This window comes from Botrytis fragariae (assembly GCF_013461495.1).
Source record: "Botrytis fragariae strain BVB16 chromosome Unknown tig00000061, whole genome shotgun sequence".
Classification (NCBI taxonomy): Eukaryota; Fungi; Ascomycota; class Leotiomycetes; order Helotiales; family Sclerotiniaceae; genus Botrytis; species Botrytis fragariae.
In genome coordinates, this window is record NW_023500994.1 from 853,763 (window position 1) to 880,506 (window position 26,744).

Sequence of the window (26,744 nt, forward strand, 5' to 3'; positions counted from 1 at the left end):
TAAACAAATGGGTGTGCACGGGCCATGGTGATTTTGTACAATTGTATTATTGGTATTGTATTATTGCAGTTCCTTTAAAACATTCTCAAGACTGTGAATATTAAACGATGGATCTCATTCTCCGTGTGAGACACCTACATGATCCTCGAAAATAGACTGGCCAGATCAAGACTTGCTGGACCGCTCTCCAAACTACTAAGCTGGCCAGTTGATCAGACTAGCCTTTCGGTACTCCTCACGAGTCTTGTTGATCTTCTGTTCAATAAACTGCCAGGCAATGTCATTGAATCCGTGACAATCCGCGGCCCAAACTTGTTCAGTGAGGGAGCAAAAGAATCTGATGGTTGATGGGAAGGTGCTGATGTCCAGCCAATAGGAAAGATTGGTGGATGACCATCAATGTATGCGAACTTTGAAGTGCCAAACATTTCTCCAATCCGTTGGCACAAGCTCTGTTGCGGAAGCTCGCCGTAATACAAATTTTGCGTGCGAAAGTAAATTCCATAGAAGTCAAACACCTGGCAATTTGGCCCAAACAAGTGCATGGGAGGTCCTTCGTATTCACCGGCAAGGAGCCTACAATCTTCCAAACAGACAGCTTTTATATCGTTTTTGATAGCGGCGTGAGCTATGCTAAAGAGTCTGGGGTATGTGGCTAGAGGGCTGCCCATATTCTGTGGCGTGAAAAGGTGATTAGACATGTGTAGATTATAAAAGTATGGATCCAAAGGTTGAGTGATAAGGTGTGGAACATCGCAGTCAACGTTGAAGTATATACGGGCGTTCGAAGGGTCCGCAGCGAAGCAGAGCTTATAGAATCTCAGAGTCTCATCTCGTGATTCTTTGCAGACGCGAAGGCCAGTAGGAATGGTGGCATTGCTCATGAAATGACCCTCAATAAGAGAGATGCGGATCAACCGGGGTCCAGGGAACGATAATCTCCATATTTTAAGACGAAGCTCGAGGGTAAATCTTGGAAATGGATGGAAGGTATTTTGTTAGATCGTTACGGATGCCATGTCGTTTGTTATTTGGTAAACGACTTTGTTGATCGAGGCAGTTGAGGATCGAGGTTGAAAGTTTTGTTTTTAAAGACTTCAAAGAAGGGACGGTGGGCTTTGTATATGAAAAGAAATCTCATAAGCCGTACAATACAAAAGAGTGAATTACCAACCAAACTAAGCCATGATATTACATGGATTCACTCATTTTGATTCCGCTAATCGCTACACCACATTACGAGCTCCAATGGGCCGTCATTTTGTCGGTGATATACGGCGTCTTCAATCAAGTGGTTGCCCGTCCCTTTTTTACACTCCTAATGCTCTGGAACTTACGGATCAAACCGGCAACAATCAAAATAGGTGTCACCATTACTACTGTCTAACACCACATCGTCAGGCTCAGTTTCTCGGAAGATTCAATAGTCAGAAAGCTTTTCGGCATCAACTTTTCTACAACAGAGAACTCTCATTCTATCCTCTTTCGATCGGATTTATGCCACTCGCAATCTCATCCCCCATGACACCTTCTATGGTGTGAGACTAATCTTCTCTTAATTTCTCACTATTACTCTCAGGTTGTTCAAACGTAAGTGTGATTCCGAATTATTACACGGGCATTTCAGGAAATAAAGGATTATATCAAGACACGAAAAATAGGTCACTGCTCATGTGATTGAGCTTCGAGTTTCTAAGCATCCAAATACCAGATAAAACATCGAAACCACATCAATCCCTTCAACATTGACCCCGATACTTTCTACCCCCCATATCTCAAACTTCCCATTCATCTGCCCTCCTCTCCCTTTCCCTCCCCACTCCTACCAACTCCAGGTCTATCCAAATACCAACACCTGATATCACTCAATTTCCCCTCATCTATTATTCTCGAATAAAACTACTCATATCACAAAATCATTAGTTTTCCTTGTCCTTCTTTGTAAAAGCCTAATCCTACTTCTGCAAAAGAGACTCACATTTTCAAGAACTTCCCCCTTTCTAGCTCCAACTTTGGCTATTATCCTCTCGCTTGCTTTATTTCTCGGGTCAATTTTTGCTACGAGGTGCGAGATATGGGATCTTTCTATCATAGGGGGATGGTTGTGTTAGTATAGCCCGTTTCTTTGTTCTGGAGAGGAGCTTGTGGTGGGTTATAGAAGAGGATGGCTTTTTGTTTTTGAATATACTAGTATACTCGCATCGTGGATAAGAAGAGTGCACGCCCGAAGAAGAAGACGGAATGAAAACCACAGAAAACACACCTTCCATCCCCCAATAAACCTTCAAAAACTCAGTCACTCCCCACGTAGCATATCCATTACCATAATAATCGGGATTCACACAATATCCCATTTCGAGACCCTCAGGGGATGGCCGGTTGGTGCCCACGAAACCTACGCATTTGGGTCGGTCTGAGAGATGTTAATTAGAGAAGGAGAAGGGATGAAGATAAAAAGGAGAGATGACGAGGGGGGAAGTGTATGAGGATCAAGATATCAAAGGGCCGCTTGAAAAAATGGGTATGAGATAAAGCTTCAAGCTTTTGAAGATCATCACAAGATCATCTCTTCAAGAGTTCAAAGTCGGAGTATGAGTTTAAACTTCAAATACCCTCTACTCCTTCTATAGAACTGACAAATTTCCTCTTCACACCAAATCATAGAACCATTTCTCATCCGATCCTTACTTAAGGATTAAAGAGAAAATCTATCCTCCAAGCTCAACTTGAGATCCTCAGCTCTTTCTGAGCAACGATGTTTCATCCTCGAAACTCAATAATTCAACTAAGTCAGAAGCTACCCTGAAGATTTCCAGGTTGCGCCTGTCTTCCTCCACATTTTCTCAACCCTCTTGCGTAGAACCAACCAACCTACTTCTCTCACATTCTCACAATCCCATCCTCATCCTCTCTACTGCCCTCCTTTCTTCTCCCCCCTCTCCCACTCAAGGAACTCCAACTCCAACTCTATCGCCTCATCCCGCGCATAACAAAAAACAAAAACAAAAACAAAACTCAAAACAAGACCCCAAAGAAAAAACTCACCACTCTCCTCTCCCTCAATCAAAATCGCAAATTTATCAACTCCCACCGCCTCTCCCTCCGGATTCTGCTCCGTCCTCGGTAAAACATATTTCAAAAACTCCAGTGCTTCATCTTTTGTTTTCATGGGAGCTTTTCTTCTATGATTTTTCTCTCTTTGTTAGAACCCTTCTTACTCATTAATCACTACTATTCATTCCTCCCCTCTTCTCATCTCTCATTCTGTTTATGCGGGAAGAAAAGAACAGGAAGAATAAACAAGAAGAAGCACCGGAGAAGAGGAACAGGAAAAGAAAACAAAACATACGACCAAATGACCCCCCTCTCCTCTCTCCAGATTTCCCAAAAATCATCCAGATGTTCGGTTATAGACAGGGGGACAAGTTTAAGATTTTGGTGTTTCTTGGGAGGATTCGAGGGTAGGGATTGGGTTTGAGTAGGATTTGAATCCATTGTGTGTGTAACTTTATTGAGAGGAGAATGGTCGGAGTGGTTAGCTATTGAATGGAGGATGATGGATGGGATTGGCGAATGGGGGTGGAGAGTGGGGGTGGATGTAGATGAGGGGCAGTGGAATAAAATGACTTGAGTGGATTGAGATTCTCATCAAGAATTCTGAGGGTAGAAGGAATGGAGACGAAGGTGAGAAGAAGGTCAAAGAACAAGTCAGATGGAAAGATAATTGATAACTTGACAAGTACAAATGATTAAGTACTCTACATGTGATTCTATTATGACACATACGGCGAGCACCGACGTCACCATGTAAGATTTTGGTGTCAAATTTCAGAATATGTAACGAGAAGTGGAACTTGCATTGCGCAAATAAAGGAAAGATATTGATTGAGAAGTCTGTTATTTCTTATTTGTTTTCGATATCGAAAGGTATTATACATGTCTCGTATCCCATATCCTGATCACTTGTTACATTTTCGTCACTACCCCTACTTACAATTCCTCATTCATATAAGGAACCAATCTCTCCATCAAATCCTCCACCTCCAATTCCTCACCAGCCCACATCTCTCCGCCGGGGGTCTTAGGTGGAATCAAAACGGAGCTCAAAACATGAATAACACCATCCTTTGCAATACCATCTTGAACACTGACGCTGCTGAATCCATTGATTCTGATAGTAATGAAACCGCCAAATCTACCAACATCAATACTTAGACTCTTATCTTTCAGCAAGGTAGGTAAATCAACGTGGAAATGTCCCTTGGGGATGTTCGCAGTATCGATTCCATCAACCTCATTGATGCTCTGATCATCAGACTTGGCTTTGTAGAAAGCATCAGAGTAGAGAGTTTGATTTGCAACAACGTGATATTTGAGAAGAGCTTTTAGGTATTTTTGACCATAATTGCTGAAGAGGAAAGCATTGATTCTAGGACCAAGCTTTTGGAATGCCCAGTTGCTGGGTGCGAATAATGTTCCTCCTGTATGATGAGATGCAGCAATGGCATCGAAAAGACCAGTTTTTTCGAGACCAAGTTGGAGAGTTGAAAACTCGCCAGGAAGGAGCTCGATGATCTTAAGGGCTGGGGAGGTGGTAGGAGAAGTGAATCGACGCCGTGAATTACTCCGTTTGTACCGAACTATTGAAATTCAGGTTAGTATTATGTTGATGTGGGAAGAGACGATTGAACATACAATATTGACAGCAATGACTCTGCTGTAGAAGTTGACGGCTAATCCCTTCAAACCCAAACCGACACGAAGACGTTGAGGTTCGTCACCGAGACGGCCTTCCTTCAATGCGGTTGGAATAGTATGCGAAACGAGGACACGACCAGCAGGGTAGAAATCCGGAGATACGTGATATTCAAGGACAGCCTTGATCAATTCCTTTGAAGGTTTCTTGTGATGTTCTGGAATCTTCTCAAAAGCCTTGTCGGTTGGTGCAAATACGGTGTAGTTTGCTGCCGTGCCGTTCAAAGCATCAACAAGATCTGGATATTCGTTGATAAGCTCTGCAAGTTTGGTAGTGTACTTGCTGCTAGCAATCAATTCATAGACAGTCTTGTTAGGCTTTCCATGACCGTGGTGTGGGTTCTTTGGGTGGTGAGGAGGTTTTCCATGGCGTGGAGGCTTCTCGTGATGTGGAGGCTTCTCATGAGGGTGATCGAAAATATCGACATCTTCAACGGCAGAAATGGCAGAGTCTAACCAGCCGGATATATCAAACTTTGACATTGAGTGGTGACACTCGATGACATTCTGGGCTTTTTGACCAGCCTCGGAAAGGGTATCGATAGCGTTGTCAAAGGCATTCTCGCTGAATGCAACTGCATCTTTCAAGGAACTTCCGGCATGAGAGATAAGGCTGTCTTTAATTTCTGGAATTCTATCAAGCCATGTCTTTGAGGACTTCTGAGATTCGACAATGATCTGACTGGTTATCTGTTCGTCAGGAATAACGAAGGCAGTAGAAACTACCGCAAAGGGCAAAAGAGTAGTTGAGAACCTCATATTGATATGATTGATAAATGTCAGAAGAGAAATGAGGCGGGAATAAAGGAAGTAGATATAAATACAATGGAATGCTGTGATCAGGGCCAAGGTACTAGTGATTCAATGACGCCTTCTCACGCCGCGTAAATGATTTGAAACAGAGACAACTCGGCTCGGGTTCGATTCGTTTGCTGAGAAGATTGAGGCGAAGGCCAACCAACCAGTCAATTTGGCAATGAAACTTTAATCAATGTGATGTGGGTATATCAAGAACACCGACAGAAGTCAAACAAACATGAGAAACCGATAGATATTGCGAAGTCAATTGACATATATTCCTCTCAAAAGTCAAGCGTTTGCTTGTCAAGCATTGTGTTGTTTCAATACGCGTATTCGTACCAAAGAAGGACTAGAAGGCAGTCAATGCTTGCGTGTTTCTTTGTAAGAAGACGAAATCCATAACATCATCGATCCAAAGAGAAGGAGGAGGCGTTATGATGCTTTGTTGCTTGATGCAGCTTACCAGCCAATCACTTTTGTTCATTTGACATTTACCCCTCGATCGGAGGTTGTAAAGACCGACGGACAAGGTGTGAGATGAAAGTCCGCTCATTCCGATGAAGATATTGTATGACGAATCATTGACGATGTAGATGAACAATTGTAGGTGGCATTTTGTGTAAGATTTTAATGAAAGTTGTGCAGCGGTTGAGTGGTTGTAGTCTCTCGTCTCGTATCTGTCTGGTAAGAAACAGGAGGGAGACATCAGACAGGAGGCGCGGAAGTTACTCGCCTATTTGATGTAAGTAGTTCTAGCTGCTGTGAGGGGGAGTGCTAGATACCCACCTAGTGTTGTGGGTATTCAGTGTTCAGTATCCAAGTTGCAGAGGGAGGTGGAAGAGGTTGATTTATTCTATATAGTAAAACTTCTGTCAGGATACCGGTTTTTGGTAGGCTTTCTAAAGGATATGTAGAGGTATTCTTGTAAAGAGGTGTTCGATGAGTCCCGATCGGGTCATATCCCGTGGCTGAAGAATACATCCTCATAAAGAGGTTATCCTTATCTAAGTGATCCTCATAGAGAGGGTTTTTACTGTAATAACTGTACAAGTTCTGACTATCTACACCCATAGTCATTTTTGCTACAATAGGCTTAACAAGGTCTACTCCGTAGATACGCTTGCGGTTCAAAAAGCCTGATAGAATCTGGCTCGAAGTTGGTTACCACCTTACGGACACTTACTTCACCTCACCATCATCGAACGATAACGATAAGAGGATGCAATTGTGGGGAACAGCATAGGAAACACAAAATCGATCAATTCGTTCCTGGTCCTGACATCTAACACACCTGGAACACCTTCCACCATAGCTCCAACCATCTCATCGCGTTTTTGAGCTTCATTTGGCCCGGTCTAATCACAATGAATGAAACTTCTCAATCAATACCACCTCCATTATTGTTATTTCAGGCTTCGAGAGTTTTCACACTCAGGGGTAGCTCCACAACTTGAGGCCTCATAGCAGGGTTACGAAACAAGCTTTTTCACCATATATGCCGTGGAGCCACTATGACGCTTGGCGGAGCTTTTCGATCTCAAGCAGTCAAACTTCACCATGAATCAATCCATGCTTCTATGAATAGCATGTTTGGAAAGCCCCTTCAATTGGATTAACAAGTATTTATCAGGTAAAAGAAACTCTCTTTATGTGGTTTTTGGGTGGTTAGTGGCTGGTGCTTGCCCGTGCTTGCAAGTTACAATTGAGTCCACATCAGATGTCGTCATTTTCAGTAAGGTGGTTCTGCTAAGTGAGTGGGCTTGTTCGATGCTTTTCAATAAAGCTGCTGTGTTGCCAGCTAGGAATTGACATCTCAAATCAACCTTTTCTTCCTCCTCAAACTTCTCAATACTATTGACATACAATTTCCCCCATACTCTGCTAGAAATTTCAAATACTATACCACCATTGCAACTTTTAATCTAACATAATCACCATGTCTCTCGCACGCCATGTAAGTTGATGTTATCTCAAGCTTTCAATGCTTAGCTCCTCATACTGACCGTATCTTCAACTCAGGTCGACCCAGATCAGATCATTCAAAATCTACAGAATATGCATATGAAGGAAGCCGGTCAAAAACATGTACATACCAAAGGAGGAACCTCCCATATTACACCATACTCGACTCGATATGCTTCCAAACAAGAAATCTCCAAGTTCGAAATACCTAAAGACGGAGCACCAGCAGATGCTGTTCATCAAATGTTGAAGGATGAATTGGATCTCGATGGCAGACCTAATTTAAATTTGGCAAGGTATGTTCAATTGATTAGATCATTAGAGGAACGTGAAGCCGGTTGAAAATTGCTAACCTCGTCATCAGTTTCGTGGGTACATACATGGAAACTCATGCTGAACAATTAATGTTCGAGAATATTTCAAAGAACATGTCCGATGCAGACGAATATCCAGCAATGATGCAAATGCATACCCGTTGTGTTTCCATTATCGCTAATCTTTGGGGAGCACAAAAGGGAGAGAAAGCTATTGGATCTGCAACAACTGGTTCTTCAGAAGCTATCCATCTTGGTGGTTTGGCTATGAAGAGACGTTGGCAAGAAAAGCGTGAGGCTGAAGGAAAAGATAAATCCAAGCCAAATATCATCATGGGATCGAATGCTCAAGTAGCTCTTGAGAAATTCGCCAGATACTTTGAGGTCGAGGCTAGAATTCTTCCTGTTTCTGAAAAGTCAAACTTCAGACTTGATCCGGAATTGGTCAAGGAGAATATCGATGAGAACACTATTGGTATTTTCGTTATTTTAGGAAGTACATACACCGGTCATTATGAACCGGTTGAAGAAATCTCCAAGATTTTAGATGACTATGAAGCCAAGACTGGAGTTGATATCCCAATTCATGTCGATGCTGCGTCCGGAGGCTTTGTAGCTCCATTCACCCATGCTAAAGCTGGCGGTCCAAAGTGGAACTTCGAGCTCCCACGAGTAAAATCCATCAACACATCCGGTCACAAATTCGGTCTCGTCTATGCAGGTGTAGGCTGGATCATCTGGCGCGACGAGTCTTACCTACCCAAACATCTTGTCTTCGAACTCCATTATCTAGGTGGAACAGAAGAGTCTTATACTCTTAACTTTTCTCGACCAGGTGCTCAAGTCATCGCTCAATACTATAACCTCATCCATCTCGGTTTCAATGGTTACCGTCAAATCATGGAAAATTGCATGAGCAACGCCCGTCTCCTTTCCAAATCTCTCGAAGCCACTGGATGGTACACATGCGTCTCTGACATTCACCGCAAGAAAGGTGAACACACATTCCAAGGTCTAAGCGCCCCTGTTTTCAGCAAAGAAGACGAAACCTCTGCTGATTACAACGCCGGTCTCCCTGTCGTCGCTTTCCGTTTCTCAGACGAATTCAAGAAAGAATTTCCACACATTGAGCAAGAGACTATCTCTAATCTTCTCCGCGCTAAACAATATATCATTCCCAACTATCCACTTCCTCCTAACGAGGAAAAGACTGAGATTTTAAGAGTGGTAGTCAGAGAGAGTATGAGTTTTGATCTATTGGATCGATTGATTTCGGATATTTGTGCCACGACGCAGAATTTGATCGAGAATGATAAGCAAGATTTGAGTATTTTGAGTCAACACTTGAGTAAGGGACATGGAAGCGCGGAGAAGAATCATGGAAGTGTGGGACATAAGCATGGAAAGGGACAAGGAAAGGGTGGTAACAGACCAATGAGCGATGGAGTACATAGAGCGGTTTGCTAGATGATATGAGTTTACGATTTATGGGTTTAAAAATAATAATGGTATTATATAAGAACAAACGTGCATGGCGTTGATTCCTAGTGTGGTCTATTTGAGTGAGAAACAGACCAATGAGTTGTAAAGTATTCTCTTTCCTTTCCTTTCGAATATTCAGGACTTCGATGGCAACTCAATATTTCTTGCTATCTCATCTATCTACTGTCTTGGTACGGACTTACACATACCATCATATCTCAACTCATACTACCATCACTATAACCCCAAACTCTTCAACGAGGCCACCTCGTATAAGGTGCCTACCACAGAATTCTACACTCGTGTGATCGGTTACCCCTCACTAACCCTCTTATCAAAAATTTCAAGCCCCAAGTCCCAAGCTTGGCACAGCTTCGATGCTCATTAGGTAGGTATACTCAGTGCACATGTTTCCTTGCAATACCTTCCCCCTTGCCCCTACTCTCATTCGTCAATTTTCATGTTACCTAGACAGATGTTTCGAATTTGTTGTGGATTTTGTGTGGATCATTTACAACCTGCTATTCAGAGATCGATGGATGACTTCAGCAGAAAAGAAAGGAATAGAATGGAAGGAAGAGAATAAATGGGAGTTAGATTTAGGATCTTCTTATGTCTACCATCGAGTCTCAGACAATGATCTAATAAGAGCTGATACATCTTTCCAATGTGGTCTCAAGGAGGATCGGATGAGAGAGTCAATGATTGGGCTTTTTGCATTTTCGTTCCAATTGAATTCGGATATCTGATTTGTACGTGATAAGGTGGGATTCTTAATTCGTGTATTTGCACAAGCTGAAGATAGCTAGGTATATGTAGCATTAAAAGTACTAGAATGACGATTTAAAGCGAGGAAGCACATCATATAATTCAATTCCCGGCCATCAATTTTTCCACCGCCCATTTGACGCTCAAATTCCTCAAATCACTATAATGTTGACCTACGCCCACAAACAGCACCGGTACATTTGTAGCATGGACCATGCTAACCAGGGTGCCCACCATATCCCCCACGGTATCACATTTACTGATAATGAACCCGTCTAGAGATCTGCCCTGGCCAAACGCTGCATTAAAGTTTCTTGCTTGCGCGACTGAATCTGTGCCAACGAGTGCTTCGCCTACCATGAGGATTTTATCCGGTTGAGCGAATTTAGCGAATTTTTCAAGCGAGGACATGAGTCGTTGATCATTGTGACGTCGTCCGGCTGTGTCGATTAGAACTACATCGTAGCCTTCTTGAGCAGCGAAGGAGACGGAGTCTTTGGCTACGTTAGCGGCGTCTTTTCCGTAGCCTTTTTGATACAGCTCTACTTGGCCACCTTCTCTGGTGGTAAGTTCTTTCAGATTTCGTACGTGAACGGCTAATTGTTCGACGGCTCCGGATCTGAAGGTGTCGCAAGCTACAACGAGGACTTTGTACTTGTTTTGTAGAAGAAAATAACAGATCTTGGAAAGATTTGTGGATTTACCAACACCATTTACTCCGACAATGGACATGACATACGGCCTCTTTTTCTTTAACGACAAAGCTGGAGGTGAGACAATAGAATCGATTTCTCGAAGGAGATCAAGGGATGAGGTAGGAGTCAGAATTTTTCTTAGTGATGCCTCCATGGCTGTTGCGATTCTTGTTTGAACACCTGCAAATGGTTAGTGCCGCTTGAGCGAAAATCATGTGTGCAATACATACTCTCAAAATTTCCAGTCTTCACTCCTATTAATTCCCGTTCTACACCCTCGCATAATCTCATCGCGGCTTCTCTTGCGACGTTCTTTCGTAATAAATGATCCTCCATTCCCTTCATGGCTTTGTCCAAATCTTCCTTAGTCAAAGTCTTTCCTCCAACTACATTTCTAAATAATCCTCCAATAGCACTGAAACTAGATCCTACTAGGCCAGCTGCTGGGGCGCTAGACTCCGCCTTCTTCGCATTCGCGGAATCTAAAATCGAATGGACTTCGTCTTCAAGATCCTTCAATACGAACTGCCCCTTTCCAGTTTTTGAACCCCATGAGGTTTGTTCAACTCCCTCCACAGCACCCGGGCGACCTTCGTCCTCCCCAGAAGTAGCACCGTTTGCGGGCGCAGAATAGTCGAGGGGGTATCACTATCCTCATCTGCCATTCCGTCTGCATCCCACTTCCTTCCCTTCTTTGGTCCGGTTTTTACACTTCTACCCTTTCTGTGGGATTCGTCGCCGGATGAAGCATACGTAGGGGTCTGGGCTGCCTTTCTAGCTCTTCGAGAAACCTTTCCACCCGGTCCTGCTTTCGCGCTCAATATGTGGCTCGCAGGTGTACTCGGTCGTGAATTAGGTGTTCCGAGAGGAGTCGAGTCGGGGGAAGGGATATCTGTGACACTATTCTTTGATTGTCCTATGGAATATTAGTAAGTTTGCGCTTGAGAGAAACACTGGCGCATACCTCTCGAGGGTAATCCAGGCATTGGCGGAGGCTCATTGTCCGAGGTCGTAGAAATCAAAGGAATCGACTCTTCGAATGCAGAAGCCTCTGCAACTCTAGCATCCTGATTCAAAGCACTCTTCTCCAACTCCCGCACTTGTTGGTCGAAATATTCATCGAAAGGACATTCGACAACAGTTGTGTGTGGTTTTCTCAATTGATCACCATATAAGTCCACGAAAATCGTTTTGACATTATCTACCAATTTGTCAATCCACGACAGATGTAGCAATGACCTGTACACAACCTGCAAGACAAGTTAGCACGAGATGCCTCAAAAATTCCATAAGATTCGTTGCGCCACAGGACTACTTTTACATACCACAAATATTAAGCCTAACTCTTTGCATGTCGTCCATTTCAAAGTATGCTGATCATGTTTGAAAGGAGGATTATTCGCAGCAGAAATATCATCTGCAACTCCGGCACCGGGTAAGGTTCGTTCTTCAATGAAGACATTCGTGATAAGGCTGTTAATAACCGCAGGGCTGACGGGGGAAAATTGTTTCGACCAGAGTACCACTCCAGAAGTGGTGAGGATCTCAAAAGTATCCAACATCTTGAGTATTAGAAATTCGTAACAGCCGTGAGAGTCGTAACAATAGATTCGTAGAATGTAACACTGTGGCACTATTAAAAGGAGTCCATCAAAGAAGATTATGGATTCATATGGACACTTTCTTCTAAAAGCACGCAGAATGATTGTGCCAAGCATCACCGATAAGACGATAAACGTCGACTGATAAAGCGGCCGCCCTATATGCTTATAGCAGCCACCCAAAGCTCAATGCTTTATGGAAATGTGTTCGACCTAGGCGCGATTCTTACTTATTGTATGATAGTTATACCACTTTCCACCCCCTTATTATTCCACTTCCAATACTATTAATCGCAGCAGACGCCGTACGTCTACTTCTGCCATATCGCCAATATGCAAAGATCAAATTATGGGAACTTCCCACCAGCAAACTCTCCCCCTCTCCATCACCCAGTACCTCAACATGTCTCTACAGTCCCTCAGCTACGATCACCACCTCCCCCAATGCCACAACAACAGCATCAATCAGGCTATGGAAACCCCTATCAACCACAAGCTTCAGGGAATGCTGGCGCATTCGGCGCATATGGAGGCTTTATAAATGATCCCACGGCGCAAATGGGATTCCAAGTTGGACAAACAGCTTTAAAACATGGAACAGAATATGTGGAACAAAACGTTAGTATATGAGGATACATATTGAAGATGAAGTTCTGATAACTAGATAGTTCACTCGATATGTCAATGTTTCGGCGCTGAAACATTACTTCAATGTCTCGAATGGATATGTAGTCAACAAGCTATTTTTAGTCCTATTCCCATGGAGACATAAGCCTTGGTCAAGAAAACAATCGATTGGTCCCAGTGGTCAAGAGGGGTGGTTTTTACCTCCAAGAGATGATCTCAATAGTCCAGATATGTATATTCCAGGTATGATTAATAGCCCGCGCACGAAATCCATAAATTGACCTCTTCACAGTAATGGCACTTGTAACTTATATCCTCCTTTCCACACTTTTGGCCGGCCTCAGAGGAGCTTTTCAACCAGAGCTTCTTGGATCAACGGCAGGATGGGCATTTTTTATTGTGTTTATTGAAATTCTGGGATTGAAGCTTGGATGTTACCTCCTATCAATTTCGAACGAGTCCCAGCTACTTGATTTGGTCGCCTACTCTGGATATAAGTTCGTTGGAGTTATTGCCACTTTGGTTGTCAGTGAGATCATCAACGGCGGAAAAGGAACTGGCGGTTGGATTGGGTGGACTATTTTCAGTTACACTTTCCTCGCCAACGCTTTGTTTCTGGTATGTTTCCCCCCTAAATGTTATTCTTTCCGTGCCTCTGACAGATGTACCAGTTACGATCCTTAAAATACGTATTGCTTCCCGAAAATTCAACTGATGAGCGAGGGACCATGCAAACAGTTGCAAGATCGCAGAAGAGCCGAAGAACACAATTTCTCTTTATCTACTCATACCCTGTACAATTGATCTTCATGTGGGACTTACAAGAGCCTGAGTTAGTGGCTCGGGTATGGAATTGGTACTGCATTGGCGTATAGAATGACAGTAGCGAGATCAAGGATATTGGATCGCTACTGGATGGTACAAATGGGGTTTTGGTGAATAGGCTAGGCTGGCACGATGAGGCAAATATGTAAGAATACAAGTTTTAAAATACCCAATACAAGTTGTTATATTACTGCTCACTAGCATCGATATCAATTAGTGATGGTTGTCACTAATACAATCATGTTGTTTATGCGGTAAATTGTTGAGTGATGACTCGCATTGTCAGTCTATATCAGAACATCAAGTGATGCTCAAATCGAATAGAGGTCTTGATAGGTGTTTCCTGTCCAAATTTGACGTGAATATTCACATAGATGAGCATATTGGAGTAGCGAGCTTGTCGACTTTGAGGCTACGGCCCGACACGCACCAATCACAATGACATCTAAAGGATCTCCAATTTTTGGTATTTTCTACACTGTAAAATGCACCAAAACTAAATTATATGCTACTGAGATAGAAGTTTTTTCAATTCGTCATTGTGCCTCTCCTTTTCGTCTAGGGTGTGCTCCAACAATGGAGCAGTTCTGTAATGGTGTAATTGTCGAAAACGCTGAATATTTAGCTACCAACAGTCAAATGACTAGCTACTATGTGCACATGACATATGTGGCGAGGAGAATGTATGTTATCTGCGAAATGAAGAAATGAGATGCTCTTCTGGGTGCTGATTGTCTGATTGACTTGCACTCTTCCTGTTCAAAATGGACATGAGAAGGAGGGGGTATGGAATAAGAAATCTGCCTACCTGCTCTGTCTCGCCCAGTATCGGCTCGAGTTTCACCTACTCGGCATGGATCTCACCAGTTGAAAAGTTTTGCATAGTTCTCAGTACTATATTATTGGAACATATCCATGCCTTCTGCATACACCTGGAGTCGTTACTCATACTGTCGCAATAATGTTATGCTCCCTGAAAAATAGATAGTGAAATCGCAGGACAACAGTAGCTGCCCATGCTGTCTAACAATCTGACATCAGCAGTGATATCATTATAGCGATAGTCGTGCTATTCACGACTGCCGGGTAAGGTATACATACAGTGGAAAATTGTAGAATACTTCGTTGAAACAACTGTGCAAGTGACCTCTGCAGTCATGTGGAACTTTCGAAGAAATTATTTCAAAAATGACTTCTAGTTTATCAGGACTTCGAAGGAGTTTCTCCTTGCTCGATCCAGGCACTGATATATCTTGACTAGCCAGATTTTTACCTTGTAAAGCATGATCAGATGGTGAGAGACAAACATTAATAATCTATGCAATTTGAAAACGCCTCCCCCACGCCTTGTACCCTCATCTCAAGTTGAGATTCTCAACTAATTAGGTACCTAATCAATAACAATATGCTTTCTCACTTCCGCAACCCCAATAATTTCAATCTCGTCATCACTCTCTTCGCTCAACACACTCCTAGCTTTTGTTTCTAATCCATATCGTCCGATTCGTCAACAAGATCCACGATCTCTACTCGATCATCACTATCCTCAATGTGCACTCTGTCCATGTCGATATCTTCGCATATATCCATCTTATCGTCCACCTCCCCATAACCGTTCTCACCTCCATTTTCATCTCCCTCATCCCTCACAACCCCATCTGTCCCCTCCATGAACCTTCTAATTCCCTCAAACAACACCTTCGCCACAACCGGCGGCACCGCATTCCCAATCTGTCTTTTAATCCCATTCTGTCCGAACTTATGCTCTAAGGGGAACCCTTGCAAACAAGCGAATTCTCGATCAGTAAATCCTCGTTTCCCGCTCGGATGCCAGTTATCACCACCGCTGGTAGTCATTGTGCGTGGAAGAATCGCGTGGGGATTGTATGGTTTGAGATCTTTTTCTGGAAGAAGGTGAGGTGAGTGGTTTGCTGCGGATTTGGGGATTTCGCGGAGAGTTTGGGAGACGGTTTTGAAAGGACGGGTTTTGTGGAGAGGAGAGAGGGGAGAGGGGGTTTGGAAATGTGTTGGTGGTGGCATAGGGGGGAGGGGCTCGCCAGGGCTAAGTAATTGTTAGTTAAACTGTAAGAATGGAATACTCCTCAAAAGAAGTTACCATGATGCGATAATAATCAAACGGAACCGTCTTTGCGGAAGTCCCTCAATAAGTAGTCAGTAAATCTAGCTCGCTAAAGCGTAGAACATAGGAGGAACTCACCCATTGAGCCAAAGGCACGATGGCCCACCTTAACGAAAACCCACAACTAGTAAACATACAAACCAGACTCGAAAAATATCCTCTAAACCTCGGATATAAAATCCCAAATGTCTGTTCCAACGTCACAATCCTGGGTTTCGCAACTTTGATTACGGCAGCTACAGCAAACAAACTCGCAGTATTCATCTCATCATTCTTTCCCTCGACTGTATGCGCAGGTGAAAAATATTGACACGGAGGTGAAAGATGAAGAATATCAACTTTGACGTCATTAGGGATGTCTGAAGAATACGGGGAAGAAGTAGCTAGAGAAACGAAGCGTTCAGATGACATCTCGTAGCAAGTCGCGCCGGGGAAATTGAGACGCCAGGTTGTGCAGGCGTGCTGATCGAAGTCGAAACCCCATTTTACGCGGAGGCCTGCCATGACTGCACCACGTGTGGTACCGCCTGCTCCACAGAATGCATCGCCGTAAGTAAAGGTTTGTTCGGGAGCCAGAACGAGTGCTTCTTTGAGTGAGGGCGGCCTTGAGCTGTGAGCCGAAATTAATGAGGAAGCTCGGGATTGGTGAGATGATAGGTCGACAATTCCGCTAGGTGGTGGAGAGGCTAACTCGGATGAAGATATCTCGAGGTGAGGAGGAATTTTTGGAGATGGAGCTGGGCAGGAGGGCAGTGGAATACTAGCCTCAGGATAGGGACCTCGAGAGTTAAGGGCACTTCTTCTCGGCAAAGTTAAGCGACCCCTCAATCTTGGCCGAACACCTCTGTTAGATCGAAGGCCTCCAGCTGGTCTATTCGTATCACGAATTTGTTGAGTAGAGGTCAGCTTGCTTTTAGGTTCACTCTTCAGAACCATCTCTGACAATGTCCCGATGTTGTAAGACTGCTTCACGTATTCTTTACCGTTGAACGTAAGCTTAACCCGACCCAGACGCTGCCTAATCTGTTCGATATCGTCCTCGGGAACTTGGCGGGCTCTCTTTGCTGGTTTGTTGTCTTCTTGGTCACTATCTCGATCTGAAGAGGACGAGAAATCTGACTTGCGTTTGGTTTGAACTACACCTGCCTCATATTGTTGGGGCCTAGCAGGTGAAGAAGCACTATCGTCATCATCATCATCATCATCGTCGTCCTCGTCGACGATTATGAATGTTTCGGGAGGACTTTCGGTATCCTCGACCACGGCAGGATTTTGAGGTTGTTGGACTTCGGTCGCTTTTTCCTCTCCATCAACATCGTAGCATTCTGGTATATAAGTACCACCAGGAACCGTTTCTCCACGCCATTCAATTCGAAGTTGAATGCTTGAGGCTAGATGTGATTGCGTGCTTTGATGTATTGATGACAACCATCCCTCGGTGATCCGTTCTAGGGTTCTCTCTGCATATATGTTCTTTTCTCTAGCTGAAGCTGATACATATTTACAAGTGTATTTCCAGCGCACAGTAAGCCCCCCTTTGATGTATGTATCTCCATCGGTCCAGGTAGCATCACGATTCAGGTTGCGATACTTTGGGTAGCTATAATTTGTCCAACGAAGACTACGTAGAGTTTTCACAGAGCTCAAAGGTACTTCGACAAGACTCTGCTCTTCTGGTGCCCGTGGGTCATCTAAGTCAATTTCGTAACATAGACAGACTTCATTCATCTTCTTTTCCAGCATGCCGTTGAGGTACTTGCATCTTTGTAATCGGAATCCCCGAATAGTGATGGAAGCATTTTGGGTGTTGTCAAGACTAAGACCACGAATGTCTTCAGGCTTGATGTACTTCACAATGTGCTTAATGTAAATAAAATCGCCATCCTCCAGTTCTACAGTCTTCGCTGGCCTTAAGGTGTGCTTTCCACACAAATAAGTTTCGCACTCGAAATAAGGGCTGGCAATTGGAGGATTGCGTAATGGAACGACTTTAAGTTTCGGCTTTTCACTCACACTAACAGAGCGCAAGAACTCGAACTCGGGTTTCTCTAGGAGTTGAGATTCGAGCTTGAATTCGAAGTCGTCGCTGTCTTCGATTATAACGGCGTTATCAAATGTGTGCGAGGTCATATCTTGGGTAGTAGACGTTTTCTCTTCGTCTCCGCCCCCCTTATCTGAAATCGACATCAAACTTGCATTGGAAGAGCGACGCTCAGGCATAGAATGAGTATGAGACGTGTTCCGAGAATTGGCAACCATTTCGTTGCGAGGGCTGAAAGTGCCTTCTTTGGTACCCCGACGTCTTGAGAGACGAATGCGATCTTGTGATGTTCCTTGATCCGTTCTCGCTTCAGCCGCGATATTCCAGGGCCTTGACGATTCGTACCCCTCTTCTTGTATTATGAAGCCTGGAAGACTAGTAGAGACACTGCAAACTCTATCTCCAGGACTATTGCTCTCTTTGGGTTTCGTGCTACGAGAAGCCACAGCAGTCGTCAAGTCAATGGAAGGGAGATTAACTGAATGGCCAGGTGCAGGAGAATTGTCGAACTGGGATCTAAGGGTTGATCCAGTGAAATGTTCTCTGGTATTTGGACGTGAAGTTCGATTTCTGATTTCGGCGTTGGAAAAGTGTATTGGGGACATACTGGGAGCTTTTGCGAGGTATCAGCATAGATATACCTGTGAGACAAGAGGACGAGAGCAAGCAAAATTAGGACGGGCTAACCTACCTCGTTCTAGAATCACCACTTCATCTCTGTCGTCATCTTCAATCATGATAATAGCAATATCATCGTCAATAACTATTGCCTGATCCATTGCCACTTTCGAAGCTTAGAAAGATACTATTGAATGAGGTTGAACTATGCCAGTAGGTAGCGGGTCAAACAAATTTGCCGTACAGGTTTCTTCTGGATGCTACGACCTCCTTAACCTTAGGCGATCGATTATAATATCCAAGTTCTGTTGCTTCTATTTGATCAATGCGACAAATTGAACATCCTTTAATCATAGATTTGATGGAAAGACAGCTTTCAATATATGTTTTAGCTGCTTTGTTTTGAACTATTCCCGCGAATTGCTCATACTTAGACCACATCATCCTGAAAGCAAGGTATCGGAATCATCTACATAAGGAGTTTATATTGCAATGACAAAAGCAGGAAAAAGCAAAGTTATTACTATTCAGATAAGCCAATAAACGTGAATGTGTTGTCTGGTTATTGTGTAGTGAAACATGATGGTTGTTATAATTGATCGGGACAATTACACTATCCCATTTAACATCACTAGATGACATTGTCTTGTTGCTCATAGAGCACTCGTAGATAAGAATTGTTGTAGTTCTTGGGATAGATGGCCATGCCATCTGCATTCTATAATTTTGTTGTCTATGAATACTCATTTGAGTAAAAGAAGTTTTCCAAAAGATTCATGATCTACCTTTGTATCACCAGATGATGATGGATTAACAAAAAGCTTTCAAAGATGATGATAGTACTGTAGAACTTTCTTGGTCAGGATGTATCAAAAGCAACAACCAAAATAAAGAGAACAAATCCTAGGAAACAAGATGAATTATCCAGCATGGTTGATGAAAGTAGAAGAAGAAGATGAGGCGAAAATAATATCAGGCTAATTGGGCCGACTTCCATTCAGGCCCATCGTTCCTATGATGAGGGAGTGGAAGAATGGACCCCCCATAACCCTCAATGTAACTATATACTGAGATTTGAATTCGAAGATGATGCGAGGTCTAAATATACGCAATAGACGTGAAAATCGAGGCTGCTCTCGTCATATATGTGGAATCAATGCTCGAACAAGTTTCCCACAATGAAGCCCTCTTCTTATCTTCTACAACACCGGCTCTCAATGCAGTAGACCAGCTTGGGGACTATGGAAAGTCTCCCAGTCAATTGAAGCCGAGTAACTCATTCAATTGAAGGCACAGAAGTTACTCGTGCTCTTACGAAAATAGACCTTGTCTGCCCTTTCAATCGTGCTCCATCGGATCTCCGCAATATGTTTTTCGAGAACTTTTCGCATTTCAATATTTATCAATCACGATTGAAATCCCATTGGCACATATGATGTGAAATTCTAAACAAGAAGCAGAAAACAAGCAATATAAACAAAAGATCGAATTGGCAGCGTCGAAAACCAGATTCATGGCCTTCATGCATACCTAGATTAGACAATCCCGGACGACTTTCATTTCCCAATTAATTTGTTGCACATCTCAACTTTGAAGCCCCGAAAGTCCAGGCAACACGGGGGACGGAATTGGTGCGCCGAATTAATGTTGTTGAAATTTGAGGCTTTCAGAATGTGTCAATCCCAAGCTTTCGAGGTTCTAGAACGTGTTCCCTGATGTTTAAGGCTGAAAATTCTTGACAGCTTGACAACGTATCGAGGTAAGACATAGCAGAGAGAGCTACCGAGACTTCCACAAAAATAATCCCTGCAGCTTAACTTCATCCAACTTTCATTCCATTTGAGAATTTGCAGCTGTCTCTTCATCCAACACATAGCTTTCCAGTCGGAAAGTTTCCAGATTAATTATGGCAGATATGCGTGCACCACCCACTCCCACGGCCATGCTAATCGGCACCGCCATCATAGCCGGTCTCAGTGGATATATGATTGGAATTGCGTCTAGTCTTGGATTCTTCCCAATTCCTTTTATGCCGCGAGCACCCAAGGAACGAGGAATCGCGAATTATGACGATGAGGAGGAAAGCGAGGAAGAAGATATCGATGCATCTATATTAGACCATGCGCCCAACTGGTCCAATGGATTAGAAGCAGATAAACGAGATGGATTACGTGTAGCACAAAACGATACTGCGAAAAAGAGCGAGAAGAAGAAGAAGGAGAAGAAGGAGAAGAGTGAAGGCGGACCTGTGGATACCGGAGAAGAATGTAAATTGGTCTTGGTTGTGAGAACGGATTTGGGCATGACAAAAGGTGCGTTATTGATTCCATTCCCGCTATCCATAATATTGAGATACCTTCCGATCTAACAACCCACTCTCTAGGAAAAATCGCTGCACAATGTTCTCACGCCACACTCGCCTGCTACAAAACTATCTCGCGCCAACCCGCCAATGCATTGATTCTACGACGCTGGGAACGGGAAGGTCAGGCAAAGGTCGCACTGCAAGTAAAGTCTGAAGATGAATTGCAAATCTTACAGGCGCAAGCTATTAGTCTGGGGGTTGTGGCCGAGCAGATTGCGGATGCGGGTAGAACTCAAATTGCGAGTGGGAGCCATACTGTTTTGGGAATTGGTCCTGCGCCAAAGAGTGTTATTGATCAGATTACTGGGAAATTGAAGTTGTTGTAGACGAGGGTGATACTGGCAGATTCAGGGGGTTTGCAAATGAAGCTCTGGGAAGAGCAAAGGCGGGGAATCAAAACCCCAAGATGAATATCATGAATACTTGGGATTCGGACGCGACCGAGCACAGGATTAGTGGCAAGAAGGGTGATCTGAAGGAATATTGATTGATTCAAGACTTATGGGGATGAAGATGTGAAAGACATCGAAATTATGAAACGAAGTATAGAAACTCAAAAGCGTAGCATTGCTGGCGTTCAGGATGATCAAGGATATATTTGTAGACACGAATAGGCTTTGAAATCAATTCATACTAAAGCCTTGGCCGGACTGATTTCAATCATTATACAAACTTCCCTTGTATATTCCATGTGTATTTCACCCCAATACTGTGACTTTATTCAGTGATATGTATCGGGGCGAGAGTCACCAGTCACCTTAGTTCTTTACTTTCCAGTGCTGCATTTGAGACTGTGCTCTTGTATTGTTTTCCTGCAGTACAACACCATGATCTGTCTAGACAGTAAGTGAAATCGGACATTACATATAGCCAGCCTATCACGCACCATGGATCGCAATTACATTCCAAAGACAATCAATTTGCAATTGAAATTATCATTAAAACTTAAACGCTGGTTGGGTATATCATACACAATATTCTTTCTTCGACAAAGCTCCACCAAAATATTCGCTGTGGACAGTACATCTTCTGTTGCTCCAAGATACTTTTGCTTTCATTTTCTGGCGCAGGTTATCATTTACCTATTGTTCATATTAGTGAAATGGGGCTTTAAAGGTCGGGTTAGAGTGGTCAGTTGGGATTGGTGTGATGTTGAGTTTGTAAATTGGGATTTAAACATCTGCAACTGTGCTTGTTGTGAGATACACATAAGCTTACGTTCTTCATCCCTAAACTACTTCAAATCATCATCACTGCTCGTAATCAACTGATGGTTGCTTGTAACCAAGGGCTTCTCAAACTTGTACTACGAGGGAAAGTCAGTGCTCGCTTTGGTGCATTGGATCGAGCACTTCATTTTACCTGAAATCTTCTCAAAAGCAAGCCTATCTTCTTCCTCAAAGGAGTCTTTCTCGACGGCTTGTACTTTATCTGGGGAAGTTCATCGATTGGACATGCTAATGCAGCTCTTAACTTATCAGCATGTGTTCGAATGCCGTATTGAGATGCTTTCGGGCTGCGTTGTTGGCCGATGTATGTTCCCGCTGGTGAAATTGGTATGAGCGAATCTTGGCTGCCAGTCAAAGATAGACTCTTGCTATTGCGGGAAGGCTGGTGATTTAGCATGACGCGTGGGGAAATATGTGGACTGCGTTGTTGTTGGCTGATGGGCGAGTGGAATTCACTATGGCGACCAGGTAAAGCCGGGCTGTTGTTTTTAGAAATGTATTGGGACCGAATAGGAGTCGTAGGGATGGATGTTTGATATCCATTATCTGGAGGGAGCCCCCGTTCACAGATATAAGATGGCGGAGATGATGATTTAGTTGCATCTCTAGTACTAATAGATTGACTACTGGCCTTGGTAGTTAGAGTTCCACTGTTAGATGGGATCTGGAATAGCGAATTTGTTGTTGATTCCGACTTGGTGAGATGCACAACTGCATCTTGTTCTCGTTTCAACGATTCACTAAGTAGAGTACCGCAATTTGGACATCCTTTACAGCATGCAGTGCAAGGGCCTAGAGTTGTACTGTCTTTGAAACAGAGGGAGCAGAGAAAATCGCCAGTACAGTATTCTGGTTTAGTGGCGTCATGATCCTCGTAGACATGGAAAGACTTTTTGTGCTTTTTATTTGGCATAATGGCGATGACAGATGGAGGATTTGAAGGAGATGTTTTCTCAATTGACCATCTAACTAGATCGATGAGCATCAAATAGTTGTTGGGCCGAATCGCACTGATCACAGACTCGAAAGAAGTTGTAAGAATGGCTAAGACTCAAGAATTAGGTCTATGATGCAAGAACTAGGTTTTTGGAAATCGAGACACAAGTAACATGGGCTATAGGCAATTGAAGAAATTTCCTCAAGTATCAAAAAATGGCAGGTGCAAGACACAAGAACCGGTCCCGATGTTGAAGTAACATATGAAGGCATGTACGAACGTCATAGGTAGACATAACTAATAAATACAAGTTGTTCCTTCAATGACTGTAAAAGAGGATTTGCCATTTTGGGAAAGCATGGTTGAACTTGGACGACGATGCAGCATGTTTTGCGCTTTCCCAGGACAGAATTTGCCAATCTAACCTGACTTCTACCACCTCCCTCTTCTTTTTGCGGCATTCAGATTTCATACCGATCAGACAAGTAGTATGTGATAATATGAAATCACTGCCCAAACTTGAGATTTAGCATTGAATCGCAACACAATGCTATCGAAAAGGATTTTCCATGAGAAGAAGATGTCACGGAAAACGACAAACTCTTCGCCCCGAGACTTTCCAAATAGGGTAAATTTGCAACAAAATTGCACACTGGGTGATTTCGCGCTATTACAATTCAATAGCTACATTGAAAATGCTAACATAACCAACGTTGCTGGTGTCTTTCGCCGTTACCACGCAGGAAGCCAAGTCTGTTGTTGAAGTTCCTACAGCGTCGTCCTTAGTGACGTAGAAGTTCCAGACGCAGGTTTGACGATGAAGAAGTCAAATGCCATACACCTTATTCTCATCTTAATAGTATCAAAGGTGCTTTGTGGCTGTGTAATGAATGCGCACGTCAAGTGTTTTCTAAATGACAGAATTTTCGGGACCGGGCCAGATAGCGCAATATCCACCACCAACCAATCAAACCTTGGAATAAATCATTGCGGATATATCGATCCGGGAACGTTGCGGGAACATTTTATTGAAGGACCCTTGGTCGCGGCTGTACTGGCGGTCAATCCTTTTTTGTTATATAAGACTTTTTTCTGTTGGAGTTGGGTCATTTGCAGGTCTTGACCTTCTTTACAAAATTTGGAGTTTCGTTTATAACGGCTAGGAATACTCTGAGCTATACTATACCATTTAAAAAACCCTTGTTGCTTTTGCATGCGCCGCTCACCTGTCATTCTCGAGCTCGACTGCAAAAATGTCTAGTAATAATTTTAAAAAATCAAATAATTCGGATATCCCGAAAGATCAATCACGGAACAGAAGAAGAGATCCAGCGGGAGAAGAAGCCAATGAGGAGACGTCCATAAATGCTAGTAACGATGGTGGAATTTCTTATGGTACCGTGTCGCGAACCAATGCATACGCACCAATCAAACCCGGAGAGCAAGTACACGGAAAACACCCATTACAACGACGAGAATCCGTTATAGAAGAAGAGAACAATGAAGATCTACAAATCGAGATCCCGGCTACAGAGCCGGAAAAGGAGGGACCTGTAGCTTGGAGTAGTTTGCCGCATAAGAGGCAATTGGCTATTCTTACCTGCGCGAGGTTATCCGAGCCCCTTGTACAGACTAGTTTGAGGGTGAGTTCTAAAATCAATCTTGAGAGCACTGAGATATGATTTATCTTTTCAATCTTCAATCCTTGAGATAGTATAAGACACTAATATATACAAAAGAGCTATCTATTCTACCAATTGAAATCTTTTGATCCCTCACTACCAGATTCGACCATTGCATCACAGGCAGGTATCATGGCTGGGTCGTTTGCCTTGGCCCAGTTAACTACTGCTATGTTATGGGGACGATTTTCAGATCGATCGGGTAGAAAGAGAGTTCTATTGATAGGTCTGAGTGGTACCGCAATTTCTTGTTTGGGGTTTGGATTTGCACAGAACTTTTGGCAAGCACTGATATTCAGAATGATCGGTGGTGCACTTAATGGAAATGTAGGTGTGATGAGAACCATGATTAGCGAGATTGTAAAGGAAAAGAAGTGAGAATTTGTTCCTCTTCTATTTGAACATACCGAGAATTAACAGTGTCCAGATATCAGAGTCGTGCTTTCTTAATATTACCTATGTGCGGTAATATTGGGACTATCATTGGTCCAATCTTAGGCGGTCTCTTAGCTGATCCAGCAGGGAGTTATCCAAGTGTATTCGGAGGTATCAAATGGTTAGAAAAGTATCCATATGCACCTCCGAACTTGCTCAGTGCCTTATTTCTTGCCTCCGCCTGTCTTGCGGTCATATTTGCTTTAGAAGAAGTAAGCATCCTAATTGTCTCTGCGTGAAGTAAAGCTCTGTTAACCAATGTAGACACATGAACTGTATGCCCATAAAGAGGATTGGGGCATCAATGCCGGCCGAGCTGTCAAGCATTTCTTCCGTCATCTCCAAAGAGGAAATTCTAGTAAGGGTGATTATACTGCTATTTCAAGCAATGCATCTTCGCCAATTATCGGACCTACGCCAATTACTCCTAAATCTCCCAAGCGAGTCGCTCCTCGGTATACGAATCGACTACCGTTCCGTCAAATCTTCACATATAATGTGGTATGCACTTTAGTCTCCCATGCCTTACTAGCATTTTCGATGGGAACTTTCCAGAGTATCTGGTACTCATTTCTCAGTACCTCCGTCTACAATCCCTCGCAACCTTCCAAATCTCTTCCTGCAGACTACACACCACATCCACCTTTCAAATTCACCGGCGGCATTGGTCTTCCGCCCCGCGACGTCGGCCTCGCAATGTCCATTCTAGGAATGATTGGTATTACTATGCAACTATTCTTATACCCCATAGTAAACACTCGTCTGGGCACCGTCCGCAGCTGGCGCATTTTCCTCTACGGGTTTCCAATCGCCTACACCCTCGCCCCCTTCCTTTCCCTAATCCCATCCTCCTCTCCACCCCCGTCCCAAAAAACCGGCCCGACGATCTGGATCTCTCTAACCTTCGTCCTCCTTATCCAAACCATCTCTCGTACTTTCGCCGGCCCAGCAACTACAATTCTCATCAACAACTGTTCGCCACATCCCTCTGTTCTCGGTACTATTCACGGAATCGGACAAACCGCCAGTAGTGCGGCAAGAACCGTAGGACCTGCTCTAGGCGGTTATCTTTATGGAGTAGGATTAAGTCATGGGTATGTAGGGCTTGTGTTTTGGGTTTTGGCGGGAATGGCAGGAGTGACTTGTTTGGCGAGTATGTTTGTGAGGGAGGGGGATGGACATGAGATTATTTTGGAGGGAGATAGGGAGGCTGAGGAGGAGGCGAGGGTTAGAAATAGGGAGTTGGGGTTTAATGTTTAATTTTTGGTGGGTGTGAAAGGATCATAGGGAAGGTGTCATACGATATGATGATATGAAAAATGCATATAGAAGGCGGAATTGATCTGCTGTGATTTTGAAGATATATAGTCAGAATAAAACACGATAATTGCCAATTGCCTTCTTACATGTTCAACATGAATTTTGTCACTTAGGGTGAGTTCCTTTGGTGTATCATTTTGATACTCC

At 43.4% G+C, this 26,744-nt stretch overlaps 10 protein-coding genes across 10 annotated transcripts; 4 read left to right on the forward strand and 6 right to left on the reverse strand.

The window, feature by feature from the left end:
• Positions 1–212: 212 nt before the first annotated feature.
• On the reverse strand, positions 213–884 carry Bfra_008394 (uncharacterized protein; the record flags this gene model as incomplete). Its single annotated transcript, XM_037338757.1, has 1 exon — positions 213–884. The coding sequence occupies one exon, from the start codon at positions 882–884 to the stop codon at positions 213–215; it is 672 nt and encodes a 223-aa protein (XP_037192063.1).
• Positions 885–1,788: 904 nt separating this feature from the next.
• Positions 1,789–3,495, reverse strand: Bfra_008395 (putative gnat family protein; the record flags this gene model as incomplete). The annotated part of the gene is made up of 5 exons (XM_037338758.1): positions 1,789–1,899; positions 1,979–2,085; positions 2,264–2,413; positions 3,092–3,150; positions 3,350–3,495. The coding sequence occupies 5 exons, from the start codon at positions 3,493–3,495 to the stop codon at positions 1,789–1,791; spliced, it is 573 nt and encodes a 190-aa protein (XP_037192064.1).
• A 495-nt stretch (positions 3,496–3,990) lies between these two features.
• Bfra_008396 (putative fasciclin domain family protein) lies at positions 3,991–5,514 on the reverse strand (the record flags this gene model as incomplete). The annotated part of the gene is made up of 2 exons (XM_037338759.1): positions 3,991–4,640; positions 4,692–5,514. 2 exons carry the CDS (start codon positions 5,512–5,514, stop codon positions 3,991–3,993), a joined length of 1,473 nt encoding a protein of 490 aa, XP_037192065.1.
• Positions 5,515–7,492: 1,978 nt separating this feature from the next.
• Bfra_008397 (putative glutamate decarboxylase protein) lies at positions 7,493–9,299 on the forward strand (the record flags this gene model as incomplete). The annotated part of the gene is made up of 3 exons (XM_037338760.1): positions 7,493–7,510; positions 7,576–7,814; positions 7,883–9,299. The coding sequence occupies 3 exons, from the start codon at positions 7,493–7,495 to the stop codon at positions 9,297–9,299; spliced, it is 1,674 nt and encodes a 557-aa protein (XP_037192066.1).
• An 885-nt stretch (positions 9,300–10,184) lies between these two features.
• Positions 10,185–12,339, reverse strand: Bfra_008398 (putative signal sequence receptor alpha subunit protein; the record flags this gene model as incomplete). The annotated part of the gene is made up of 5 exons (XM_037338761.1): positions 10,185–10,957; positions 11,008–11,367; positions 11,427–11,693; positions 11,742–12,027; positions 12,103–12,339. The coding sequence occupies 5 exons, from the start codon at positions 12,337–12,339 to the stop codon at positions 10,185–10,187; spliced, it is 1,923 nt and encodes a 640-aa protein (XP_037192067.1).
• Positions 12,340–12,711: 372 nt separating this feature from the next.
• Positions 12,712–13,880, forward strand: Bfra_008399 (putative er to golgi transport protein yif1 protein; the record flags this gene model as incomplete). Its single annotated transcript, XM_037338762.1, has 4 exons — positions 12,712–12,996; positions 13,047–13,248; positions 13,298–13,623; positions 13,677–13,880. The coding sequence occupies 4 exons, from the start codon at positions 12,712–12,714 to the stop codon at positions 13,878–13,880; spliced, it is 1,017 nt and encodes a 338-aa protein (XP_037192068.1).
• A 1,435-nt stretch (positions 13,881–15,315) lies between these two features.
• Bfra_008400 (putative c-5 cytosine methyltransferase protein) lies at positions 15,316–18,790 on the reverse strand (the record flags this gene model as incomplete). The annotated part of the gene is made up of 4 exons (XM_037338763.1): positions 15,316–15,892; positions 15,947–15,990; positions 16,049–18,624; positions 18,703–18,790. 4 exons carry the CDS (start codon positions 18,788–18,790, stop codon positions 15,316–15,318), a joined length of 3,285 nt encoding a protein of 1,094 aa, XP_037192069.1.
• A 1,745-nt stretch (positions 18,791–20,535) lies between these two features.
• Positions 20,536–21,320, forward strand: Bfra_008401 (putative peptidyl-trna hydrolase 2 protein; the record flags this gene model as incomplete). The annotated part of the gene is made up of 2 exons (XM_037338764.1): positions 20,536–20,941; positions 21,013–21,320. The coding sequence occupies 2 exons, from the start codon at positions 20,536–20,538 to the stop codon at positions 21,318–21,320; spliced, it is 714 nt and encodes a 237-aa protein (XP_037192070.1).
• Positions 21,321–22,228: 908 nt separating this feature from the next.
• On the reverse strand, positions 22,229–23,208 carry Bfra_008402 (uncharacterized protein; the record flags this gene model as incomplete). Its single annotated transcript, XM_037338765.1, has 2 exons — positions 22,229–22,300; positions 22,357–23,208. 2 exons carry the CDS (start codon positions 23,206–23,208, stop codon positions 22,229–22,231), a joined length of 924 nt encoding a protein of 307 aa, XP_037192071.1.
• A 1,205-nt stretch (positions 23,209–24,413) lies between these two features.
• Positions 24,414–26,537, forward strand: Bfra_008403 (putative mfs multidrug protein; the record flags this gene model as incomplete). Its single annotated transcript, XM_037338766.1, has 4 exons — positions 24,414–24,803; positions 24,900–25,216; positions 25,270–25,489; positions 25,542–26,537. The coding sequence occupies 4 exons, from the start codon at positions 24,414–24,416 to the stop codon at positions 26,535–26,537; spliced, it is 1,923 nt and encodes a 640-aa protein (XP_037192072.1).
• Between the last annotated feature and the right edge of the window lie 207 nt (positions 26,538–26,744).